Genomic DNA, 24210 nt, shown 5'->3' with positions numbered 1-24210 from the left:
GCTATAAGCATTACTAGGGTGCTGTAAAATGCAGAATTTTCAGAGTCTGCTTATGTCTCCCATCACCTTCCTTCAAGCTGATTCTCCAGTGTTGTGGATGGTTTGGTTTGCATATTTAGGCATGTACACACCAGTCTAAAAACACTGCAGTTACCTGTTCTTACTCTAAACTAGGCTTGTAAAAAAAGCTTTTTTTTTGGTGGTGTTTTTGTTTCTTGTGTTTTTGTGGGTTTTTAATTAAATCAAGTAGGAAATACTTGTTTATCGTTTTCAAGAAATTCAAGTAAGGTCAGGAAGAAAAAATGTTTGGTGGTTCTTAGAGTTCTAATATAGAGCTACTAAGTTTTATCTCCTATTTTCTTAAAGTATCACATTTATTATTTCAGACACTGAATAAGCCTTGTCAGTTCAGTATGTTCCACTGAACTTGCAGCCAAACCTAGATGGTTTGATAAATTGTTTCTTTCTTTAAACCTTGTGATGACTAAATCTTTATTTGATGCTTTTTCTCTATATCTTTTTTCTTTTTTAAGCAATTGCTAGTGGAAAAAATGCAGTGTCCCTGATCCCCTTGAAGAGCTAAAAAGCCATTTGGCTATGCTAAGGTTTCAACAAATCATATTTAGATTGTTGACATTGTTTTCATGGAAACTAAATGATTTGGTGCTTCCTGGGTTTAAAAGATGTGTTCATCTGGTGTGTATTTCATGTAGGTTTATTTTTTTCCTTCCCTCCCCAAAAATATTTTTGTGGTTACTTTGCTTTAGGCAGTAACCAGACAGTGATCTCTATGCTGTGTTTTGCTTAGAAAAGATACTTGCTCTGGTTTACTGCAGATGACCACAGCAGCAGGTGTTGGCCTACAACTAAATGACCACCTCTGCTTTATAAAAAGAATGAATTTGTAAAATGTCTTAGTAAAAAAGAATGAATTTTAGAACTGGAGATATTTCATTTAATAAGTATTAAATGCAAAGTTGTAGGGGAAGCCGCTGTGTCAGTCACCTTGATAGGAGTAAGATTTCAGTGTTTTCTTGTACATTCATGATGAAGTGACTTGGCTGTCTCAGGGAGGATCACAGGGCTCCAGGAGACACAGGCTGGTTTGACTCAAACCTTTCTGAAAATGGAATAGTTGACAGTTATGAATAAAGTTATTTAACAGTCAACTTCCTGTGGTTTACATGCATTTCTGAATCAGGAGGAGGCTGAAGGGCCACAGCTGAGACGTCTATATTCTATCTGAACAAAAAAGGGCATCTTTCTCAAGCATTCAAAGAGGACTGCTTAAAAATCCAATACCCTGATATAATTCAGTAAAGTTTAAAACAGCCAAAGCACCCTCCTGTAACTCCAGAAGGTCTTTGAAGCTGATGTGTGGGTTGTTCATTCTGCTGCATTGGGGTGTGCTCAAGAAGTTTGCTTTATTGCAGTACCTCAGTATTCATTTCAGATGTGTGCCCAAGCCTGTGCTGGGTTTTGTCCTTGTATTGGCATCTTTGGGCTGTGCTTGAAGTGCAGGAGAGGGAAGTGGGCAGGGGATGAGTTGGGCTCCATGGCATGGTTGCTTCCTGCAGTGTCACTGCAGCCTTCAGAGATTTGCAATTCCAAACTGCTCAGCTGTACAAAAGACTTCAATGGGTTCATCTGCATTTAAAAAAGAACCTGGGGCTGGTTTAAGACTATCGCACAGAACCATAGAATGGTGTGGAGGGACACCTGCCACTATCCCAGGTTGCTCCAAGCCCTGTCCAACCTGGCCTTGTTCATTCCCAGGGATGCAGCATCCACAGTTCTGGGCAACTTGTGCCAGTGCCACAGAATCCTCAAAGTAAAGAACTTCTCCCTAATAAGCAGTCTAAACCTCCTTTCTGTCAGTGTGAAGCCGCTCCCCCTTGTCCTCTCACTCCAGACCCTTGTAAATAGTTTTTCCATCTTTCCTGTATGCTTCCTTTGGGTACTGAAGGCCATGGTTAGGTGACCCCAAAGTCTTCCCTTTTCCAGGCTGAACATTCCCAATTCTCTCAGCCTTTCCTCGTAGGAGAGGTGTTCCATCTCTGTAATCAACTTGGTGGCCTCCTCTGGACTCCTTCCAACAGGTCAAGGTCCTTCCTGTCCTGGGGACATCACTGTATTTTTAGCTAATCTTTAAATTTCCGTCCCATGTACTCACAGAACGTGGGTGTGAAGACATCGGGAGTGTAATGGAGAACTGTGGGGGTTTTAATAGGGGCAGATCCTTCAGTTTCTCATTTCTGTCTAGATTTTGCCCTTAGTGTGGCTCCTTTGTGGTGTGACACCACAGATTGATTGCTGAGCAGCCTCGTGGCAGGGCTGGACATGGTGAGCCACACTGGCATTAGTGGGACAGAGTGGGGAAACCCAGTTTCTTTTTTCTGCTCATCTTGGGTAAACCAGAGAGTTTACAGTCTGTCAGAAGGGAAATTTTAGGTGATAGCTGTTGAATACAGCCATTTAAATATGATCACTGTCATGGATTTACCGAGTGGGATCTCGTTTTCTATGTACCAAGAAAAAGCAGCCTAACACAGAAGCTGTCTTTGGGGCTGCTGTTGTACAGGGGTGTGAATGGATCCTTTTCTAACTGATTTTTAAATAAATAAGTGACATTAAGGCTTTCCTCGGTTCTTGTGCGCTGAGTTTTTCAATGTGTTTCTCTTCATTATTGGATAAAGTAAAAAAACTACACACTTTGGGAAGCGATTGAAGCTGGCCTGCTTTGTAATGCTGCCTCTTTGAAGCTTGTTTAAATGGGTCAAAACTCTCTGGTCCTCCAGTAGTGCATTCTGATAAAGATCTGTTCAGCGAGGTAGTTTGCTGTTCAAGAGTGTCTGTAGTTAGCAGAGCTCAGCCTGCTGATAGCAACATGTCCAGGGCAGACAGAAAATTACCTCTGGTCAGGGTTGTGGCTGTGTGGTATGGATGGGTGGCTGGAGTGGGATGGGAGAAGAGATGATGAGTTTGAAGGTTTTTAATTGGTATGCAGATTGGTAAAAAACAGTGAATGAACAACTTCTGTCCTTGGTTACAGAGTTGAGTCATGTCCACAGCACTTGCTGTCTGAACAGATTTTTATGAGGGGAGAACCCAAGCAGCTGAGCCCACGGTGTGGAGGAGGGAAGCTGGAATGTCTCTGCTTAATGAGCTGTGTTATGTTGTAGTTGATTTAATAGTTCAGTCTCTTCGGTTTCAGCATGGCCACCTTGATGTTTGTCTGCCATTGACTCTGCTAGGTGACAGCCCAGAAGTGGAGCTGGCATCTCGGTGTTCCCTGAGTGACTTTGCTGTTGGATGCGTGGCTCTGGAGTGTTGCTGTCGCTGCAGGCCTATGTATTTTGCATTTGTGATTTCAGGAAATCCCTTCTTTTGGAAAGCTGCCTGCAGGGATGTTTTGTGACCTTTCCAGGCTGTGGTTTGCTTGTCTGCTTTAACTGCTCTGTCCATTGCAGTAGCTGCAAGCCCTGGGACTAAAAGGAGAGGTAGTAACTTCCACATTAACTGCAGAGTTAATGCTTCTTTAGGGAGTAGGTATTGCTGTGAGTCGTATAAAAAGCTGTCTCAGATTAAAATGCATGTTTGTATGCACACACACAAATTCAGCCTCTGAGGGCCAGGTATTCCAGAGTAAATACCTGCACTTACTGAGTCTGAAATCTGTCTGATTGGTACGTAGCCAGCCCTGTGGGGAAGGGAAGGTTGCCAGCTCCTATTGGCACCTAAAAAAGAAATTAAATCTCACCTTAAATTTTATTTTGCCTTAGTATTTGGCTACAGACAGTGGTTTTAGCACTTGGAAGGCCTGAATTCTGATCCTGTTACTCCTCCTTGGGAAGCTTGGTGAATTCATGCATCAGGGTTGTTCATTTTCTGTGAACTAGGAATGCTCTTCCCTGTATACCTTCCTTAGAGGATTGAGGCTAGAACGGATGATGGAAAAGATACAACACTGCTGTCATTGCAAGCAGTTGCTGCTGTGTGCCACTAAAAAGGTGTTCCTGCTGCAGTTTGTCACCCCAGAGAAAATCAGGACAGCTGAGCCAAACAGGAGGTAAAAGAAGGTAGTAGAGATGTGTTGGGCTCTCTCCCTGCAGGTGTGTCGAGCACGAGGCATGTTCCAACCAGAGCCCCAGTTCAGCCTCATTAAACGTTGATGTTCAAATTGCACGCTTAAAGGTGTGGCATCTCCTTGTATTATGTAACCTATTGTAGTGCCTGGAAAACTTGCAAAGGTACCCTGCTGATGTGTCTGCCAGAACCCTTTTTGGCCTTTATTTACCCAGCTCCGCTCAGGGTAGATGCTTAGATGACACAGTTGAATAGTGAGGTTTATATTCTCCCTAGATAAGATTGCAGAGTTAAGATTGAAGCAAGGGGAAGTCATTATCAGGGTGTAGCTCCTGTCCTAATTCAGTCCTCTGGGTTAGGTGTAGTCACCCCCGTCTCAGATGGTGTTTGATTTTCTCATCAAGAATGCTCAGTCAGAATTCCTGCTCTTCCACCTGCAGAGTGAAAACACAGGTGGTTTATTTTCTGCATTTGCTGTAAAATGAATAAGTTACAGCTGGTAATTAAGAGTTTCCAAAAGGAAGCAGATTTGTGCTTCTGTGAGGATGCTGAGAACCTTAAAAAGGTGCTTTCCTCTGCAGTCAATTCCATCAGTACATTCCTATTGCAAGTGAACTCAGGTGCTGCAGTATCCATGGAAGAATACCTCCTTAATCCCAGCACCCTGATGGAGTTCTGCAGGGTTGACTGTGGTTTAGGTTTACCGTGAAAAAATCTTTAGTTCTGCATTACTGGAGGGATTAAAAGCTGCAGTTACCCTTTGCCAGGACATGGATGACTTGAATCCAGAAGATAAACCTGGATAATAAATGTGATATCATGCACAGCAGCCTGGAGCTCTGCTCATCACTCAGACTAAGATGTTCTGGTCCAGCTTGGGGTCTGATGGGAAGCTTGAGTAAAGTGCTTTGTCTGCTGTGGTTTCTCATCCTGTGTTCTGCTCATCGCTCACTGTGCTCGTGCCTGTGCACAGACCTGAGTCCTGTGGCACTGCAATAGAAATGAACTTCCTCTGGTGATTAATCCCTGCACCTGAATGCCTGTGTGTGCACACTCTGCAAAGCCTCTGAGGAATTGAATGTTTCTTTTCATAACGAAGGTGTGGCTGCTTCATTGATGCTCCCTGTGGATAACACTTGGATTTATTTATCAAGTCTAAACTTGGAAAGAATGTGACTATTATAAATGTGCCTTTTATGCTTTTAAGCTTAAATATTAACTGGCCTAAGAATAAATCATCAGTTGTGTTCTTAGGATAGCTGCTTTTAAAAAGGGCAGTGATTAAAGCTTACACTACTTAAATGTAGGTTTCGATAAATTATCTGGACTTCAGAATGTAAACTATTGGGACCAAGGATGTCGCTTATTTAAATAACTGTTTGATTTGTTTTTAGGGGGAATCTGTAAAGTATTTCTTGGACAACTTGGATAAACTTGGAGAACAAGTAAGTCCTTTTTTATTTTTCTTTCCAGTCTTGAGTTTTAAGTAGTCTTTGTGATCTCTGGGTTTTAAATAGATGAAATGTAATTAGTGTCTACTCCAATAACTTTATCTTTAGTTAACTCGGACTGTCGCATTATCTCAGCAGTTCATCACTGACATGTCAAAAACACAGGGCAATGCAAGGGCCAGGAGACTTTCTGGAAATAAACCATCTGTCAAAATCAAACAAAAAACAAGTTACAAATGCTTGGCCAGGCAGGAGACTATTAAAGTAGATTTTCAAGACTAAATGACATCTAAAAATGACTGGGTTTGGGGTTACGTGTCCAGTTAGGAACTCCTGAGTTAAATCAGTCACAGGTCAGTGGTATCTTCCAGGAATATCTACTTTAACATAAACTCAGTAAAGAATAAAGTCTGTTTTCTCTGGAGAAAAACCTGAAATTTCTGTAGAATACTTTTTTAACAGAACTGTTAACTAGCACTTGAATAATGAAGGTATCTGTTGATGCTCATCAGTTCGGGATTGCAGGAATAGCATGTGGAAGAACTGCCTTTAAAACAGGAGTTTTCATATGGTTATTGAACTCTGTGGGGAGGCAGTTTCCCCATGGTCATTCCCAGCTGATGGTAAAAAATGAAGGAATCCAGACCACTTCAGTGAAACCCTGTTACATCATGCTTAATTTCATTTTTTCTTTTTAACAGATTAAATTTTAAGCCAGACTATTTTTCTGCTTTGAACTGTCATTGTTCTAACTAAAGCCCTGGTGGTCATCGTGCTTCCCAGATCTCTGGCTTGAGAACTCCAGCACCTGGTCTCTGAATTTGGATTTGGTCTCAAGATATAAAACTTGCACTTAGGAGGGGATCTGCACTTACTCTAATGAGCTGCTGGACTCTCTGCCAGTAGTGGATTTCTCATGGTCTTTGAATCCAGTGTCTTTCACTTTCAAAGGGCTTGGATTTTTCCCCAACAATATTGGATAGAGTTTTGCAGCTCCATTTTAAAGTTCTTCGTGGAGAAACTTTGGTCCATTCTTTGATTAAAATGTGAAACTTCATCAGCAGTTGGGTATTTTTAATATTTTTGTACATAAACACACTTACTGCAGGTCTGATGTTTCTGTGGCAGTGCTGTGAGTTACAGCTTTTCTGGCTTCAAGTTGGACCAAATGGTGTTAAAAATCAGAGGGACTCATCAGGATCTGCTCTTGTAAAAAATGTTAAATCTATGAGGGAAAAAGCACTACCTAAGTTTTGTTAGTGAAAGATTTGATAGGTTCTTCTGGTTTGTTTTTATCTATATGCAAGATTGTCTAACGATTGTTTCCCCAAATTGTAAATAAAAGTATTTGTTCTTATCTGATGCAACTGGGCTGACTTGCAACTAAATTGCTTATAAACACATAGATCTGCAATTCACGTGCCTCTTGCCAAAAGGGAGCTGATAACAGCACTGAGGGAAAAGAACTTAATGTTCAGATTTAATCAGATCAGCAGAATAAGAGTATCTGACAGGCAGACATGCGTGGGATCTCCTGGATTCCTTGCAACTGTGTGTTGCTATTTCAACTGCCAGTGCAGACTGTATGTATCCAAAATACCTCACAGAGAGACTTGGCTTTCCATCTTGTGATTGGATCTTAGTCATGCCTTAAATTGTAATTTGAACTAGGCAAACAGTGATGTGATAGCCAGGAGAGGTGCTGATAACCAAAGGAACTCCTTTAGAAGAAGAAGACTGCAGTGAATTTGAGGAAAGGAGATAGGAAAATCAGGAAGAAAGCACATGTTCCAAATCAGTATCAATATGAGGATGCTTGAGGAAAAAAACTACTTATTAACAGTGGCAAAACATTGAAAGAATTTGGAAAATAGTACTCAGTGCCATCCAAGGAAAATACTCACCTGATACTGCAGTCTTCAGACATGGAGAATGGGATCAGCGCTGAGAAAGGGGCAAGCTGCTTGTATTCCAAGGATCTGGACATGAGGGAGAAAACATAATTGTCCTTCAGAAAGAGAACTAAAATACTGGGAGAGTTCCTGAGAGTTGTTGTGTTTGGTCTCCTGTGGCCAGATGGTGGCTGGACACCAGCACTGAACTCACAGAGCCCTCATTTGCTGCCTGTTGGATCAGAGTAGCCAATATCCAGGATAAAACATGGAGTGGTTTGGGTTGGAGGGGACCCTAAAGATGCCCAATTCCATGGTAGAATGTAGAAGTAGAAAGCATTTGAAAGGATTCTCTTTGTGGCTGCAAGTGTGGAAGGAATTTTCAATGAGTAATAGTACTCGAGAGAGAATTTGTCAGGAATTCTGGGGATAAGCTTGTTCTTGAAAGCTTTACTGAATAAACATTACAGGCCAACTCCCAGGAGAGTTTGCTTTGTGCCCGTGTTTCAATATTGGAGGTGCATGTGGCTTTGCCTATTATATTAGTTGGTTTGTTTATTTACATAATTTAATAATTTCAGTCACTCCTGAGCTTTCCTAAGACTTGTTGCTTTTGTTCTAAGAAGCTGAGGCTAACTTCCTGAAAAACAAAAGAACATACATTCCCATTTGGAAGCTGGAATGAGTATTGAACCTGTGACAGTCTTGCCTACATGTTGACAGTCAGCTTTGCTCAAAATTCCTTCACATGTGCCCAGTGACATTTCATACAGTCCCTGCACTGCTTTTGCTGATTGTTCTCCTCTCTCTAATTTCACTAGAAAAGACCCAAGATAATTTAACAAAGGGAAAAGTCTTATCACCCTGTAAAGTTGTCCATTAATCAGACAAGGGGGTGACAGCACCTCTTTTGGTCAATTTGGAGGGAACTGCATGTTGCTTTAGCAGTCCTCCTCCCCTTCAGATTTCGGTGCTGTGGGGTTTGGCTCTGTACAGTGCTGCAGCAAAGGCTGCAGGGTGGGGAGCCTGTGCTTCAGAGCTGCTTTGTAATTTGTGCCACGATAAAAATCAGTGCCTTAGTCATGGGCAGCTCGGGAAAAGGAACCCAGAGTTCAGACAAAGCCCTCTCTCTCTAGTTTCACTTTGGAACTTACAGGGTAGATCATAGTGATCCTTGAGCTTTTGAAATGTTGCACGCACTTCATGATTTTTAAATTTTATTTTTGTTGTTTGAGCTTGCCCAGCTGCCTTAAACTTGGGATACAAGTACTGAAATAGCCATGGTGCTGTGTGCCTGTTCCCCCACCCAGCTGACTGGTTGAATCAGACTTTCTGAACCTTGCTCTTACACGTCTTTATAAAAGCTTCAAGTGTGGGAACTGGCACTGTCAAAGGAAGACCATAGATCACTCACTTTTTTAACAAGAGACTGAAATTCCAAGACCTAAATTGCACTCTCTGAAAGGGTGAGAAATGCTGGAAAAATAGGAGGAAGAGTTTCCATAACATGTGAACAATAAGGTTCTAAAGTCCAGCACAGGCAGCTGTGTGGTAGAGATGCACTTTGCAGATAACAGAAAGACTTGGACCATAGACCAAAGTGTAATTCTAGGAATGAAGAAATCCCCAATCCGAGTGTTGAATCTCATGCTGTCAAAAGCTGACAAATAAGAATTCCTCTTCATCTGCATCCATTGATGATGTTCTTACAACAATCAAAACCAAAATAGTTTCTTGAATGCCTCTTAAAATCTGGGGAAAGGTGGGCTGGAGAACTTCAGGATACAGCTGTCTGTGCCCCCAGGCTGGAAAGGCACTGCTGTCCCCAGCTCTCAGTTTCTTCCTCTGTTCTACTCATTGCACAGTAAATTTTGGGCAAAGTCAGGCAGTGTGAGCTCACCAGTGTGCACTGATATTGCAGGATGCAAAGATGGATGGCACAAACAGGAAGTTGCTTAGGTTTTAGTTTTCAGGCATAATTGATTGCTTCAAAGTTATTTAGTGGAACAGCTGGTTTGTTTCTGGAAGCAGTCATGCGCTTTGCAGGAGAGCATGGGAGGAATGGAGAGCCCACAGCTGGCATGGGATATCCCATAGTCACTGGTTTGAGAAAGCTGCTTTAGAACCCATTTGCTGCATTGTAGTACTGGCAGCCAGTGTTGTGGGAAGGGAATGAAGGAAGCATGAAGTGATCCAGAATGAGGGAAACTGGCATGAGGAGGTTGGTTCACCTCCGAGGTTGGTTATGGGTCCTTGTCATGTGCCAAAGGGAAAGCTTAAGTTCTTTGGGGTGCATGTTCTGATTTAATATTGGGTGTGTTTCCTGCTTTGGCCTGCAGCTCTTTCCCAAAAACTCCAACGTTAGCATGGAAATCCACGTCCATGTCTTTTTATTGAAAACCTTGTCCTGTTCCCATGCAGGCTGCTCTCTCCACTGCAGCTCAGCTGTGCCCATACCCATGATCATATCCTAATCAAAAACCTCTCCTTTTTTTTGTAGGATTACCTTCCCTCACAGCAAGATATCCTGCTGGCACGAAGGCCCACCAAAGGGATTCACGAGTACGACTTTGAAATCAAAAATGTCCCTTTCAAGATGGTCGATGTGGGTGGCCAGCGGTCGGAACGGAAGCGGTGGTTCGAGTGCTTCGACAGTGTCACATCAATATTGTTCCTCGTGTCCTCCAGTGAGTTCGACCAAGTGCTCATGGAGGACCGGCAGACAAACCGCCTCACGGAGTCCCTGAACATTTTTGAAACGATAGTCAACAACCGGGTGTTCAGCAACGTCTCCATCATCCTCTTCTTAAACAAGACGGACTTGCTCGAGGAAAAAGTACAGAAAGTCAGCATCAAAGACTATTTCCCAGAGTTTGAAGGGGATCCCCACTGCTTAACAGATGTCCAGAAATTCCTGGTGGATTGTTTTCGCACGAAACGCCGGGACCAGCAGCAGAAGCCCCTGTACCACCACTTCACCACTGCTATTAACACAGAGAACATCCGGCTAGTTTTCCGTGATGTTAAGGATACCATCCTGCACGACAACCTCAAGCAGCTGATGTTACAGTGATGTGCAAAAAGACTGCTTTATTTCAGTAACTCTTGTGTGTTGTTTTTTAACTAGAAGTTTACAGCAGGAGTAGAGAAATCCAGATCCTGTCAGACTTCTTGATATGTGGCTAAAAGCTGCTGCTGAACACATTATTGCCAATTTCTGCAGAAATCCAGGCTTAATCTCTTCCAGTGTAGCTTCAAGTTGACTCAAGTTGTAATTTTATAGCAGACCTATGTCTAAGTTACCTGTAAAGTGGTAAATTTGACTTTTTACCAACATGTGTATTATCCTAGAAAATTCAGAATTCCAAGTCAAAACTTCAATGAAATTGTTGCAATTATTAGACTGTGGCAGTAATTTAAGGTGGGGGGGGGTGGGGAGAGAGAGAAACTTCTCACATCTAACTTCATTGTGAAGACTGTGATACCATAGCTGACTTATGATTTCTCAGGTCTGTTTTTGGTTAGAAATCCCATCAGATCCTTTGCTGGAATCATCTCTTTGCAGCCCTTTTCTGGGTGTAATGCACTTCCTGCTTAAGTATAAATCATGGTGTTGGGTTGGAATAAGAGATGCTTCAAAAATATGGAGAATCAGGAGTTTCAGACATGTCTGTCAGGAAGTGCTGAGTCCAGTGACGAGGGATTAGTGGTTGGCACAGTACACGGATTCACTCCAGAGGCGTCCACACGTCTGGGAGCCATGGCAAAGCACAGAGCACTCTGATCAATCCTCTTGGCATTCTGGTGTGGGAAGGGGGGAGCAAGCCCAGCTTGTGTTTTTTATCTTCACTGACCAGATGTTACCTGCAGGTAGCAGATGTTACCTGTGGGTCACCTGTTCTGGAAGCGCTTTGACTTAGCACTGGTTTATTTGAACTCCCTTCCTCCTTCCCAGGTGCCTCCTCTGAGTCAGGAGCGTTTGCTGATGGAGAGAAGGACTTGCAAACCTAAGTGCCTCCTTGTGTTCTGTCCTCCTCTGGTATTTTCAGTGGCCTTATGAATTCCCAGCAGAGGCCTTGTGTAGCTGACACCGTGCAGATGAATGTTTTCTTCTGAAAAAATTCGAGGCTGTGTCCCAGCAGAATGTGCTTCAGCTGATGAGGTTCTTTCTGAGACTTTCCAGTTGGGTCTAAGCAATCCTAAGTGTACTTGAGCCAAATATGTTGCACAGCCTCTTCCAGAGTGCTGCTTGTGACTGTTTTACCCAAAGTCCTTTTGCAGTTTTGTTTAATTTCTTAAGGGGAGTTGTTAGCGTTGCCATGTGAGTAAAAGAAGAAATAATAATAATAATAATAATAATAATAATGAAAAATAGTGAAAATAAAGCAATCCAGATGTACCCCACAGCACACTGCAAAAAGAGAGTGAGATTGTGATATAAAAATCAGTGTCCCTACCACGTTTCCCCCAGGCTGTAGTGGTGTGGGCAGTTCAGCTGCCACTTTGCCCCATGGAATTGGCCAATTCCTGTGGATCATGCTGGTGGCCAATCCTTGAATACTTTTTTATTCTCATCCCACGAGCCAGGGGTGACATGGTGGTGTCACTGCTGGGAGCAGTGGCCCTGCCAGGACATAGGAAAGCTGCCTGTCTCCTGAACTTAGCCTTTACTTACTGTGATTGTAAGTTGTATTAACATCTCTGTACCTCGTTCTCCTGGCAGTAGAAGGGGAGTAGTGTATTTTTATTTAGCTAGGTGCTTTGAAAGACCTCTATTTTTTTATATCATCCAGTGAATAGTCATAGGTTAGTCTGTGATTCTGGCCATCGGGCACTGTTTGGGAAGGAAAGAATTCTGAAAAGAGCTTGGGAGAAGTCACAGTGCAGAATCTAAACATAATCCTAAAGTCTGGATGCAGCACTGATGTCAGGAGGGTTAAAAGAATCGGATGGGGATATTTAATGTAGATTTTGCCTCTACTGGATATGGATTATTTCTGATTTGGTGTGTTCAGGTTATATGTGAGCAATTCAAGCAGGAGGATGAAGCAGAGACCTCAGGAAAGGCTGGCGAGGCTCTTTCAAGCACTGAGCAGCACATCTGTGATGGGAGCAGAAGTTCTCCTTTGGGCTATAAATGCTCCATGAACAGACACAAACCTCTGGTGGCCTCCCAGTCCAGTCTTGGAAAGCAGAAAACAAATTCCTGCCCTTGGTTGTCAACAGGAGGAGGAGCTGGGTTGGTTTTTCCTTTGCTGACAGTTGTCTGAACAAGTGTCTTTTTGAAACAGAGACTTATATCTGATTAAAACAGTTGATCTGGAGAGGTCTGCAGTAGGTGCTTTGGAGGGTGTCAGACCAGATGATTGCAGAAAAGACTAAAGACTGGTAATGGATGATAGGGTGAGTACCAGGGATTTGTCTAAACTAATTTATGTGTTGATGAATTTTTTGTCAATGGAACCTGTTAATTTACTGAAGATCCTGAAAACTGATGTCAGTCTAAGGATGTAGCCAGGGTCACCAAGGCACTGGGCACTTCTGACCTTGGCTAAAGTGGGGAAAATTCCCCAGAACCATCACAAAAATCCCTGTTCTGAATCCTTTCAGATCACTCTCCCTGTGAACCCCAGGGCATGTAAGAGAGCAAGGGGGACCCCAGTGCAGGGTCACCTGTAGGCCCTGGTAGATAAAGCACTATATGAATCTCAGGCAGAAATGAATTGTTTCAGTGAAATAACTGAGTCAGATCACTTGGGTTTCCCACTCCCATGCGTGAGAGGGGTGAGGCACCACAGCTGGATGTTCCTGTTTACATGGTTCCTGTGTTACCCTACAGCCAAAAACCCCAACTCAACACCCTTGTCCATCTTCAGGCTCACTCTTCATGAGCTCCCTGAATGGAGCACACCTTGGGCTGGTGTCTTTCCTGTTAGATTAGTTTCTGTGTATCATTTGTTTATAGCAGGACATAAATCTGGTACAAGAGCTGAAGGGTTGATGCTCTGAACAGGCTGAGTTTTGTCCTGAAACAACCGGAATTGCAGTTTGCTGGTGAGAGTGCAGCTTCCTCGTGGAAACCAGTCTGTGGTACAAGCTTGGGATGTGTTCCTGGTGAAGGTGGGAAAGCAGATAGAAAGTGAAGTGTCCCAGAAAATCAAGTTTCCCAAAATTCCTTAGTTCTCTTTGCTGGAGTGAGCTGTGTTCTAAAGATCACTGACCGTATGGAGATAAACCACTGTCCTGTACAAGCTGTACTTGAAGGTGAAATTGGTGTTTTAGTGACTGTTCCCTGCTGCAGAGTGTTCAGCTGAGATGATTGCTACCTAAAAACTGTGGCTGTTCATCAGGGCTTTAAAAATGTTACTCTTTTTTTTTAATATATATATTGTACGTAGGAGCATAAGCCGTCAGTTTGTGTGAAACTTCAGCTTTCTTCTAGAATAACTGCTCTTAAAAAGAAAGTCATGTTGATCTCAGAGGCTGTTTATGGGGCTTGTTTGTGAGTAGCTTTAAATTCAGCGTTATCCAGCAGAGTGATGGGGCGGGTGGGTGTTCCTGGGCTGGGGCTGGTGTTCCTGGGCTGGGGCTGGTGTTCCTGGTGGATCCCAGCCCGCGTGGGAGCTCCGAGCCCCCAGCCTGAGCTGTCCCTCGTGCCCATGCCCGGAACACCCCTGGCAGTTCCTCTCCAGGACGGTTGCAGAAGGTTCATTTTCCAGCACCACTCCTGTTCCACACCCTTGGGAAGCTCCTGCCGTGCAAATGGCTCACCAGTTCACTTTACAGCTCTCGTCTCTCTGATGGTACCATTAATGTAGATTTTAATTACACAGCATTGCAATACAGTGCCATTTTGCAATTTCTTTGCATTGTACTTGAAAATAAGTTGAATTGCAGACTATTTAAAACCGCTTTCCTGCGCTTTCAGTAGCAGTGAGAGCTTACCTTATGTGAAGCCTTTATGTAAAAATATATTTTATAACAACCTCATAGATCTTTAACAAAACCAAGATTTGTATTAGCTTTGTATAAATGTTTGTGGCTTACAATTTTATATGTTTAACTTTTTATAAACTTTCCAGGGACTACTTTTTCTTGTAAATTTTTTTTTCTCTCCTTGCTTTAGTTTAAGATTGGCAATAAATTATTTCTAAGGGAGGTCTTAGAAGAAAAAGCATCACTTCTTTTTTATAAAACGGTTAAATCAATTCATAGTTTCAAACCTCTTACACTTGCTTGTACATTGCTCTGTACATACTCTCCAAAAGTGTTGCCTTTCAGCTATTAATATTTGCCTTGCATACAAAAATTACTGACGATGAATAAACATATACAGCCTCATGTTGGTGTGATGAAATCATTTTTTCTGTTTATTAACCAGCACAGGCAGCCAGCTGACTCTTTTTGTTGGTTGGCAGAACCCGGTTTGCTCCTGCAAACGCATCTTGTGTTTCAAATAAAATATGTAACAGAGTCAAACAAACTCTGCTCAGAAGGCTCCTCCAGGTTCTGCTTGGCCTGATGACTTTGTCCCCGGCAGGGAGGCACCAGGAAATTGCAGGCTTGCACTTGACAGCCAGTTTTGTGCTCAATATTTAAAATATTGATGGCACTTGGGTGTGTTCTGCGACAAACCTCTATGAATTATGGATCTTGATATAGCAGAGTTGATTTTTTTTTTAGCTTTTTTTGACTAAGCCAGCCTCTGCCTCCTGGAGAAGAGGCTCACTGGCTGCAGTACGAAGCAGAATTTTGCAGCAAAACATTGATTTCTCATCAGTTTTTATAGGCCTGAAATGCTTCATTTTCCACAAGAGCCCTTGGATTTGGCTGGCAGGCGGTGGGCACGAAATCCCCAGAAATGCTCGGCCCAGGTCATCCTTGTTTGCAGAGTTGGAGCTCAGCGTTGGTGCTGGGGCTGCTAACAGGCACACGGGAGCTGCAGCATTCTCAGCGTGGGTGTTCTGGGTGAGTCGGGGCCTGGATGCTCTCAGAGCCACCTCTGATCACTGAAACAACTTCAGAACCTGCTGGGTGCCCTGGAACTTAGCTCAGCTCCATGTGGTTTGGATTCCAGGTCCTGCCTTTTCCTTTTTCACTCTGGAAAAGTCACAGCAGCTGAATGCTGTGATGTTCCTCTGACTTTGAAATCCGGGTTTTTTTGAAGCCTTGTTTTTCTTTTTTTTTTTCCCCCTTTGTATCCTGTTTCCTGAGATGCCACCCGAGGAGTAAAGCCAAGCCCATCTAGAGCTCAGCTTAACAAGTCCCATTTGTTGGGTTTTATAATCCAAATATCACAGGTGTAATAGCATCGCCTTCACCTGGGCTGCTGGTGAAGCTTTTGGGGACCAAAGCCTTGAGCAAACTGGTGTAGTGGAAGGAGGCCCTGCCCATGGCAGGGGGCTGGAACTGGATGAGCTTTAAGGTCCCTTCTGACTCAAACCATTCCATGATTCTATGACAATTCTATGAAATAATTAATATAAATAACTAATCATTTCTTCTTAGGAATGGGTTAGTGGTGTGGGACTATCCTGGGCTCTGATCACCTCACCACACTGATGTGCTGGGGGCTGAAGTGCTGGGAAGAGCAGAAGTGGAAAAAGGGGCATGTTCCAGGATTTATTTCCAGGAGGAAGCAAAGTTTCTTCATGTTTGCAACACTTTTGATTTACCAAAACACCTCGTTGCAGTGCTGAATGTAGGTTGGGTGTTCAAGCCTCTTCCTTCCTGTTAAAGTAACTCGGTGATTGCACAATAACTGACAGGAGGGATTAAAAATGCAGTGGGGCTGTGCCCAAAGTGTCCCTGGCTGTCCCCTGGCAGCAGGAGCTGGGTTCAGAGCTCACCTTGGTCCCGTTCCTTCCGGGGAGCAGAGGTGACCATGGAGGGCAAAGTGCTGAGGAGCAGCTGCCAGGAGAGAGATCCCATGGGGAATCTGCCTGGAAATGGGGCAGGAATCTGCCCTGCCTGGAAATGGGGCAGGAATCTGCTCTGGCACAGACCTTGCTGGGTTTGCCCTCTAAAACAGGCAGGGAGGTACTTCTGGCCCCTCCACCTGACTGACCACTTGTGTTTTCCACACCAGCTGAACTGTTCTCGGTGTATGTGGAATGGGAATTGCTTGATTAAATTGATAAGAAGGACCTCATCACTCTGTACAGCTCCTGAAAGGTGGCTGTGGCCAGGTGGGGCTGGGCTCTGTCTCCAGGAACTGACAGAACCAGAGGACACAGCCTCAAGCTGCACCAAGGGAAATTTAGGTTGGATATCAGGAAAAAGTGTTTTATAAAAAGGGTGATAAAGTTCTGGAATGGCTGCCCGGGGAGGTGGTGCAGTCACTGTCCCTGGGTGTGTTTAACAAAGCCTGGATGTGGCACTGGGTGCCAGGGTTCAGTTGAGGTGTTGGGGCTGGGCTGGACTCGATGATCTTGGAGGTCTCTTCCAACCCGGTGATTCTGTGAATTCTGTGATCCTGTGAATTCTGTGACCCAGGTGGATCGAGTCCCACAAGAATTTGCAGTTAGTGTTTTATTTGTGCCTCACTTCAGATTGCCTTTCTTTCCTTTCTTTTGTGCGCATGAGGAGCAAGGCATTGCTTCCAGCTGGAGTGCAGCTCCCACAAACAGCGTTTTCCTGGGCTCTGGGTTCTTGCTCAGGGCCACTGCTCAGAGCAGCTCCTGCCATTTCCAAGCCAGCCCTGCTGCAGGCTCTGAAGTGCTCCATGGCAGAGCCAGTGCTCAGCCTGGGCTCAGTAAACAGGCAGCAGGTGACTCAGGTAAGAATCCAAACATCCCCAGTGAGATGCCAGGGGAGAGCAGTCCCTGCCCCTGAGCTGCTGCCTCTGCCCAGCTCTGGGTTTGATTAATTGCTGAGCACTGGATCTGACAAACCTGAATTTGGGGCTCTGCCACGCTGCTTGCAGCTCCATGCAGAGTTAATATTTAAAGGCGGAGCACTCCCAAGCTGTGAGCAGCAGGTTGTGTTTGCTGCTCCTGGGGCAGGGAGGGCTCCAAAGCACTGCAGGGGAAGGAATGAACGTGTTTGTCAGCAGATCCAGGGCGTGAATAAATCCCATTTCTCTGCCTGGATGGCTGGAAACGTAGTGACCCACTAAGATGATGCTGATCAGTGCAGACTGGTTTTTATTAATTTAGGACTTGCAGAGCAGGAGGAAGCACGAGATCCTGTGCATCCAACAGTATCCAAAGTGAGATTTTCCCACTCCCAGTATTCAGTAGTGGATCTTGCCTGTACGAAAGATGCTGATGACCTTCCCAGGATTCTGCCCACTGACAGGCAGCATCTTAGAGCCTGATGTCCAAATCTCTGTCCTTTCCAGCACTAGGCCAGTTTGGTGGCTCTTAGCCAGGCTGCAGGTGCTGTCCTGCCCTCTCTGTTGTCACCTGCAGCCTGGAACACAACCAACGTTCCTGACGTAGCAAAAAGCCACCTCTGTCAGATCCAGAGGGAAAGCAGGAGTGGAACAAAGGAGAAGGACATTTAATTCAACATCCCCATTGCCCCAGACAGCCTTTGTGCTGCTCAGGGGCTGAGTGGCTGTCCATATTCCAGTCAGTGAAGTTTGGGGGGTGACAGAGGCCGTGAATAACTCACCTCCAGGGAGTGACCCCTCCAGCACTCCCTGCATCCAGCTGTCCCTGCGGTGCCATCACCACCCCACGGGAGGTTCAACTCCTCTGTGCACCCCCAGTCTGTGCCTGGAGGCTGGTTGTTGTTTTCAGCTTTTATTGGAAGAAAAGCCAGCATCTATCAGTGATACAGATCTTTCTTGGGTTGCCTAGGCAGAATATTTTGCATTTTTGCTGTATGAGCTAATTCTCTTATATTGATCCAGAATCTAAGGGTGGGAGCAGCTGTGAATTGATGACTGGTTCCTGCTGTAGCCTCCATTTTCCCTGAAGAAAAAGGAAGCAAATAAAAGAACTTCAGTGCAATCAGCAATTTCAAAGTATTACTAACACCAGGATTTGCAGGGGTGCAAGTTGAGCAAGGCTTCAGCAGCATCAGCCTTCTTACATCACGTCTGGCATTTGCTGAAAAATTGTCTAAAATTAAGGGCAAAACTTCCTCTTCTGTTCTTGCAGACGACCCACACAGACTCTCCTTCCCTCTCTCTCCCATGCCCACTTACAAAACTTGAGGAGAAAAGGGGATATTTCTCATTCTTTTTAATTTTATTTCTCATTTGATCCTCTGCTGTGCTCCACAAGCTGCCTGGGGAAGGAACTCCAGCCTGAGGCTGTGCAGCAGGAGCCTCTCCAGTCCCTCCCTGTTGATGGTATTGCATCTTCTCCCACAGCAGGAAACCCTTCTGCTGCTGCTCCTCTCACCTCTGCAGTACTCAAGGTGAAATATTATTAAACACTTTTTTTTTTTTTTTTTTTTTTTTTTTTGCCAGCATGTGGTAAATCCTAAGTCCTCCTCTCATTTCCAGTGAAAAGTTGGCTTTCACCGTGCTGTAATGAAGCAGAGGGGAGTCACCTCTGGTGTTCTCTGGGGATGTCCCTGGGGAAAGGAACACTTTTTGCATGTGCAAAAGCAGCAGGTCTGTGGCTGTCTCCTTGTCCAGCTGACTGACACCACTGCAAGGACCTAATTGTGCTCTTCAGTCCCTGCAGGGAGCCTGAAAGAAAGATGGAAAAAGACTATTTACAAGGGCCTGGAGTGACAGGACAAGGGGCAATGGCTTCAAGCTGACACAGAGCAGGTTTAGATTGGGTATCAGGAAGAAATCCTTCCCTGTGAGGGTGGGGAGGCCCTGAGCTTGCCCAGAAAAGCTGTGGCTGCCCCTGGATCTCTGGAAGTGTCTCAGGCCAGGTTGGAAGGGCTGGGAGCAGCCTGGGACGGTGGAAGTTGTCCCTGCCATGGCAGGGGTGGCACTGGATGAGCTTCAAGGTCCCTTCCAACCCAGCCCATTCCACGATTTCTCCCTTTAGAAAAGCAGCCCCAGTCGGCTGAACTGGAAGGTTTGATATATGGAGAGTATTTAGACATTTATTATTCAAATGAATTGCCAGAGGGAGCTCCTCTCTTCAAGGCTAGAAGGTAAATCGTTGTTCTCCCCTCTCCACAGCAGCAGGGATGGAGCATGCAAGCACCTGGCAGCCCTCCAGCCGTTCCTCTGGAGCCAGGCTTCCCACTCCTCGTCTCCCTCCCCTGCCTTGCAGCGAGACCAACGCCTGCGATGATGCCAAGGGAAGGAGAGCAGAGGAGGAGAACACAGCCCGGCACATTCCCTCCCTGCCGGAGGGGAGGGAGGGCAGCTCGGTGACCCCCGGGCAGGGGGAGCCTGGCATGGAGCCTGCCCACTGGAGGAGATGTTCCTGGGAGCTGGCAGCTTCAGGGACTCCAGGAGGCAGAGAAAAGCACCTGCAGAGAGCAATGCTCAGCCTGGAAAGGTGTCGAGCTCGGTGGGGTGAGTCGCTGCCAGATGTGTCAGCAGCTGGCAGCACTGTCGGCGAAGGGAGACCAGCTTTGTGCCCCACAGCTTTGTGCCCCAGCCCCCTGGCAAAGGCAGGGAGCTGTTGGTGTGGGAGTGCAGAGCCTGGAGATCCTTGCAGGAAAGGTCCAGGAAACCAGGAACCAGGAAAGGCTCTTTCTGAGGGGGTCTTTCAGGGCCAGACTCTCCAAGGCCCGTTTGTGGCAGGACTTCACCTGTCCCATCTCCATGTTCACATTTGGAACGCTGACAAACCTCTGCATTTCAATAACTCCTTGTTGTTTGTTGGCATTTAAATAACTCCTCCTCCTTTGAATAGCTCTTGGCAGTGGTGTGGGACATAACCCCACACATTTACAGTTCCTGTAAAGGAAAAGAACAACTAAAACATCTGAAACGAAACTAAAAACTGAACATCATTTCCCATTCCCGTGGCTCTTTGGATCTCACATTTCTTTAGCACTGGCTGATTTCTTCCTCCATCTTCTGGTCAGATGGGATTTCTGTTTATGGGACATGAATGTCACCCCATCCTTTTGTGCCAGGCTGTTTGGGAAGAGCTCCTAATGCAACGTTTGTGAAAAATACTTCAGAGCTGAATGTATTCGTAGGAGAAACATTTTTTTCCTTGACTGACATGGCAAGATCATTGTCTGTAGCTGTGCCAGGTTGAAGCTTCACACCAAACCATTGTGGAGGAGCTGGAGGGGCAGAGGGAGGACCAGGATCCACGTTTGTGGTTCTGTGCCGTGATCTGAGCACAGGATGGATTCCAGGAACATCAGAGCACTAAATATAGCAGCTGTGCTTGCTCAGCAGCTTCGGGTCCAGCAGGCCTAAGGGGAGGTGTGAAATTCAGCCTCAGTCACCACATTAGCAACGCTTCCTGAGAATTCCAGGATCCCTCTTTCCCCTGGTTTACATCTCTTTGAAATGCTGGAGAAAGTAATGCAATTATTAGGGGGAAAGGGAGAATACTATGGGCTAAACTCCTCCTCTGTCTCCCCGCAAACCTCACCAGTGCTTGTAAAAGCTTCCAAACACAAAAAGTATCACGCCAGTGTAAATACTGGGGCTTTTATTTGCTGGGATTTAATAAAAACCCCAAAGAGCTGTTGGGAGTGTTGAGGAAATGCTGCTCCTGAGACACCTGTGCAAACCAGTAAACCCAGAATGCCTCTGGTCATGAAGAAAATATAGGAACAATATAGGAAAAATGCATGGAGGCAGGTTTCAGCTCAGGGCTGAGAGTGTGGTCACAGTGCACTGTCACTCACCATGCTTTCCGCCTCAATTCTGCAAATTCTACCCAAAATCTCCTCCAGAAAGGGCGATGCTCTCATTACCAAGACCTCAAAGTTCTCCTTCCCTCGCTGCCGCTTTCCTGCAGGTCTCCGAAAGCTTTTAAATGAGCTGGATTAATAAAATCCGCTCCATCTCTCCCATGCACACATTTTAAATGAATCACGGCAATCCTGCTGGCAATTCTCGCTGGAACAAACCAGTCCAGCACACCCAGTCCTCGTGTCCCCGGCCAGCGCCTCCCCCCCGTGCCTCGTGTCCCCACCCTGCCCGTCCCTGTCCGTGTGTCCCTGTCCGTGTGTCCCTGTCCGTGTGTCCCTGTCCCGCCTGTCCCTGTCCGTGTGTCCCTGTCCGTGTGTCCCTGTCCCGCCTGTCCCTGTCCCGCGTGTCCCTGTCCGTGTGTCCCTGTCCGTGTGTCCCTGTCCCGCGTGTCCCTGTCCCGCCTGTCCCTGTCCGTGTGTCCCTGTCCGTGTGTCCCTGTCCGTGTGTCCCTGTCCCGCCTGTCCCTGTCCGTGTGTCCCTGTCCCGCCTGTCCCTGTCCGTGTGTCCCTGTCCGTGTGTCCCTGTCCGTGTGTCCCTGTCCGTGTGTCTCTGTCCCGTGTGTCCCTGTCCGTGTGTCCCTATCCGTGTGTCCCTGTCCCGCGTGTCCCTGTCCGTGTGTCCCTGTCCGTGTGTCCCTGTCCCGCGTGTCCCTGTCCCGCCTGTCCCTGTCCGTGTGTCCCTGTCCCGTGTGTCCCTGTCCCGTGTGTCCCTGTCCGTGTGTCCCTGTCCCGCCTGTCCCTGTCCGTGTGTCCCTGTCCGTGTGTCCCTGTCCGTGTGTCCCTGTCCCGCCTGTCCCTGTCCGTGTGTCTCTGTCCCGTGTGTCCCTGTCCGTGTGTCCCTGTCCGTGTGTCCCTGTCCCGCCTGTCCCTGTCCGTGTGTCCCTGTCCGTGTGTCCCTGTCCGTGTGTCCATGTCCCGCCTGTCCCTGTCCGTGTGTCCCTGTCCCGCCTGTCCCTGTCCGTGTGTCCCTGTCCGTGTGTCCCTGTCCGTGTGTCCCTGTCCCGTGTGTCCCTGTCCCGCCTGTCCCTGTCCCGCGTGTCCCTGTCCGTGTGTCCCTGTCCGTGTGTCCCTGTCCGTGTGTCTCTGTCCCGTGTGTCCCTGTCCGTGTGTCCCTGTCCGTGTGTCCCTGTCCCGCCTGTCCCTGTCCGTGTGTCCCTGTCCGTGTGTCCCTGTCCCGCCTGTCCCTGTCCGTGTGTCTCTGTCCCGTGTGTCCCTGTCCGTGTGTCCCTGTCCGTGTGTCCCTGTCCCGCGTGTCCCTGTCCGTGTGTCCCTGTCCGTGTGTCCCTGTCCCGCCTGTCCCTGTCCGCGTGTCCCTGTCCGTGTGTCCCTGTCCGTGTGTCCCTGTCCCGCCTGTCCCTGTCCGTGTGTCCCTTTCCGTGTGTCCCTGTCCCGCCTGTCCCTGTCCGTGTGTCCCTGTCCGTGTGTCCCTGTCCCGCGTGTCCCTGTCCCGTGTGTCCCTGTCCGTGTGTCCCTGTCCCGCCTGTCCCTGTCCCGCCTGTCCCTGTCCGTGTGTCCCTGTCCCGCCTGTCCCTGTCCCGCCTGTCCCTGTCCGTGTGTCCCTGTCCCGCCTGTCCCTGTCCCGCCTGTCCCTGTCCGTGTGTCCCTGTCCGTGTGTCCCTGTCCGTGTGTCCCTGTCCGTGTGTCCCTGTCCCGCAGACCCCTGGGGGGCCGGCAGGGGGCGCGCGCGGGCCGCGCAGCCGTGGGCTGCTGCGGGAGGGGACAGGGACAGAGAGGGGACACAGGGACAGAGAGGGGACACAGGGACAGGACAGGGGACACAGGGACAGGACAGGGGACACAGGGACAGAGAGGGGACACAGGGACAGGACAGGGGACACAGGGACAGAGAGGGGACACAGGGACAGGACAGGGGACACAGGGACAGAGAGGGGACACAGGGACAGGACAGGGGACACAGGGACAGGACAGGGGACACAGGGACAGAGAGGGGACACAGGGACAGGACAGGGGACACAGGGACAGAGAGGGGACACAGGGACAGGACAGGGGACACAGGGACAGAGAGGGGACACAGGGACAGGACAGGGGACACAGGGACAGGGGACACAGGGACAGAGAGGGGACACAGGGACAGGACAGGGGACACAGGGACAGAGAGGGGACACAGGGACAGGACAGGGACACAGGGACAGGACAGGGGACACAGGGACAGAGAGGGGACACAGGGACAGAGAGGGGACACAGGGACAGGACAGGGACACAGGGAGGGGACAAGGAGAGGGGACACGGAGGGGACATGGGCAGGGGATAGGGGCAGGGGACACGGGCACCTTCCCCCGGCCTGCCCCGTCTCCGCGGTCCCTCCGCTCCGGCCGCATCCGAATCGCCCCCGGTGGCGCCGGGTGCGAGCCCAGAGCGCGGCTGTGAAGCAGCACCGGGGACGCACACGGAGGTGGTGAAGATTCTCCCACCGCCGGCTCTTCTTCCGCTCTTTTTGGGAGCCAGGAATGGTTCAGGTCCTCGGCACAGCCAGGGGATGCCAGCTGGAATTCAGGGCTCCAGTCACCTGCAGGAATGGGACTGGCATCCCTGGACCCTGCCCAAACCTAACCCTAACCCCAACCCCAACCCTAACCCTAACTCTAACCCTAACCCTAACCCCAACCCCAAACCCAACCCTAACCCTAACCCCTAACCCTAACCCAACCCCAACCCTGAGCCTAACCCTAACCCCAACCCCAAACCTAACCCTAACCCTAACCCTAACCCTGCCCAGGCTGTGAGTGGAATGGAATGGAATGGAATGGAATGGAATGGAATGGAATGGAATGGAATGGAATGGAATGGAACGGAACAGAACAGAACAGAACAGAATAGAATAGAATAGAATAGAATAGAACAGAACATCCTGAGTGGGAAGGGAACCACAAGGCTCATTCAAGTCCCACACAGACACCCCAACAATCCCACCCTGGCAGCGCTGTCCAAACCCTCCTGGAGCTCTGGCAGCCTCG

At 47.3% G+C, this 24210-nt stretch overlaps 1 protein-coding gene and 1 long non-coding RNA gene across 2 annotated transcripts in view; one reads left to right on the top strand and one right to left on the bottom strand.

The window, feature by feature from the left end:
• The window catches only part of GNA13 (G protein subunit alpha 13), a 29714-nt gene extending 14944 nt beyond the window's left edge, over positions 1–14770 (top strand). The window contains exons 3-4 of the mRNA XM_068210001.1: positions 5481–5531; positions 9930–14770. Coding sequence (XP_068066102.1) covers positions 5481–5531; positions 9930–10502 — 624 coding nt within the window. The 3' untranslated portion in view covers positions 10503–14770. The remainder of the gene's footprint in view (positions 1–5480; positions 5532–9929) is intronic.
• On the bottom strand, positions 5516–7867 carry LOC137485466 (uncharacterized). Its single transcript, XR_011005322.1, has 2 exons — positions 7442–7867; positions 5516–5742 (listed from the first exon to the last, which is right to left on the bottom strand). It is a non-coding gene; the product is annotated as an uncharacterized lncRNA (long non-coding RNA).
• Positions 14771–24210: the final 9440 nt, after the last annotated feature.

The sequence above is a fragment of the Anomalospiza imberbis genome, chromosome 19 (assembly GCF_031753505.1).
Source record: "Anomalospiza imberbis isolate Cuckoo-Finch-1a 21T00152 chromosome 19, ASM3175350v1, whole genome shotgun sequence".
Classification (NCBI taxonomy): Eukaryota; Metazoa; Chordata; class Aves; order Passeriformes; family Viduidae; genus Anomalospiza; species Anomalospiza imberbis.
This window is presented reverse-complemented; position numbering and strand designations above follow the sequence as displayed.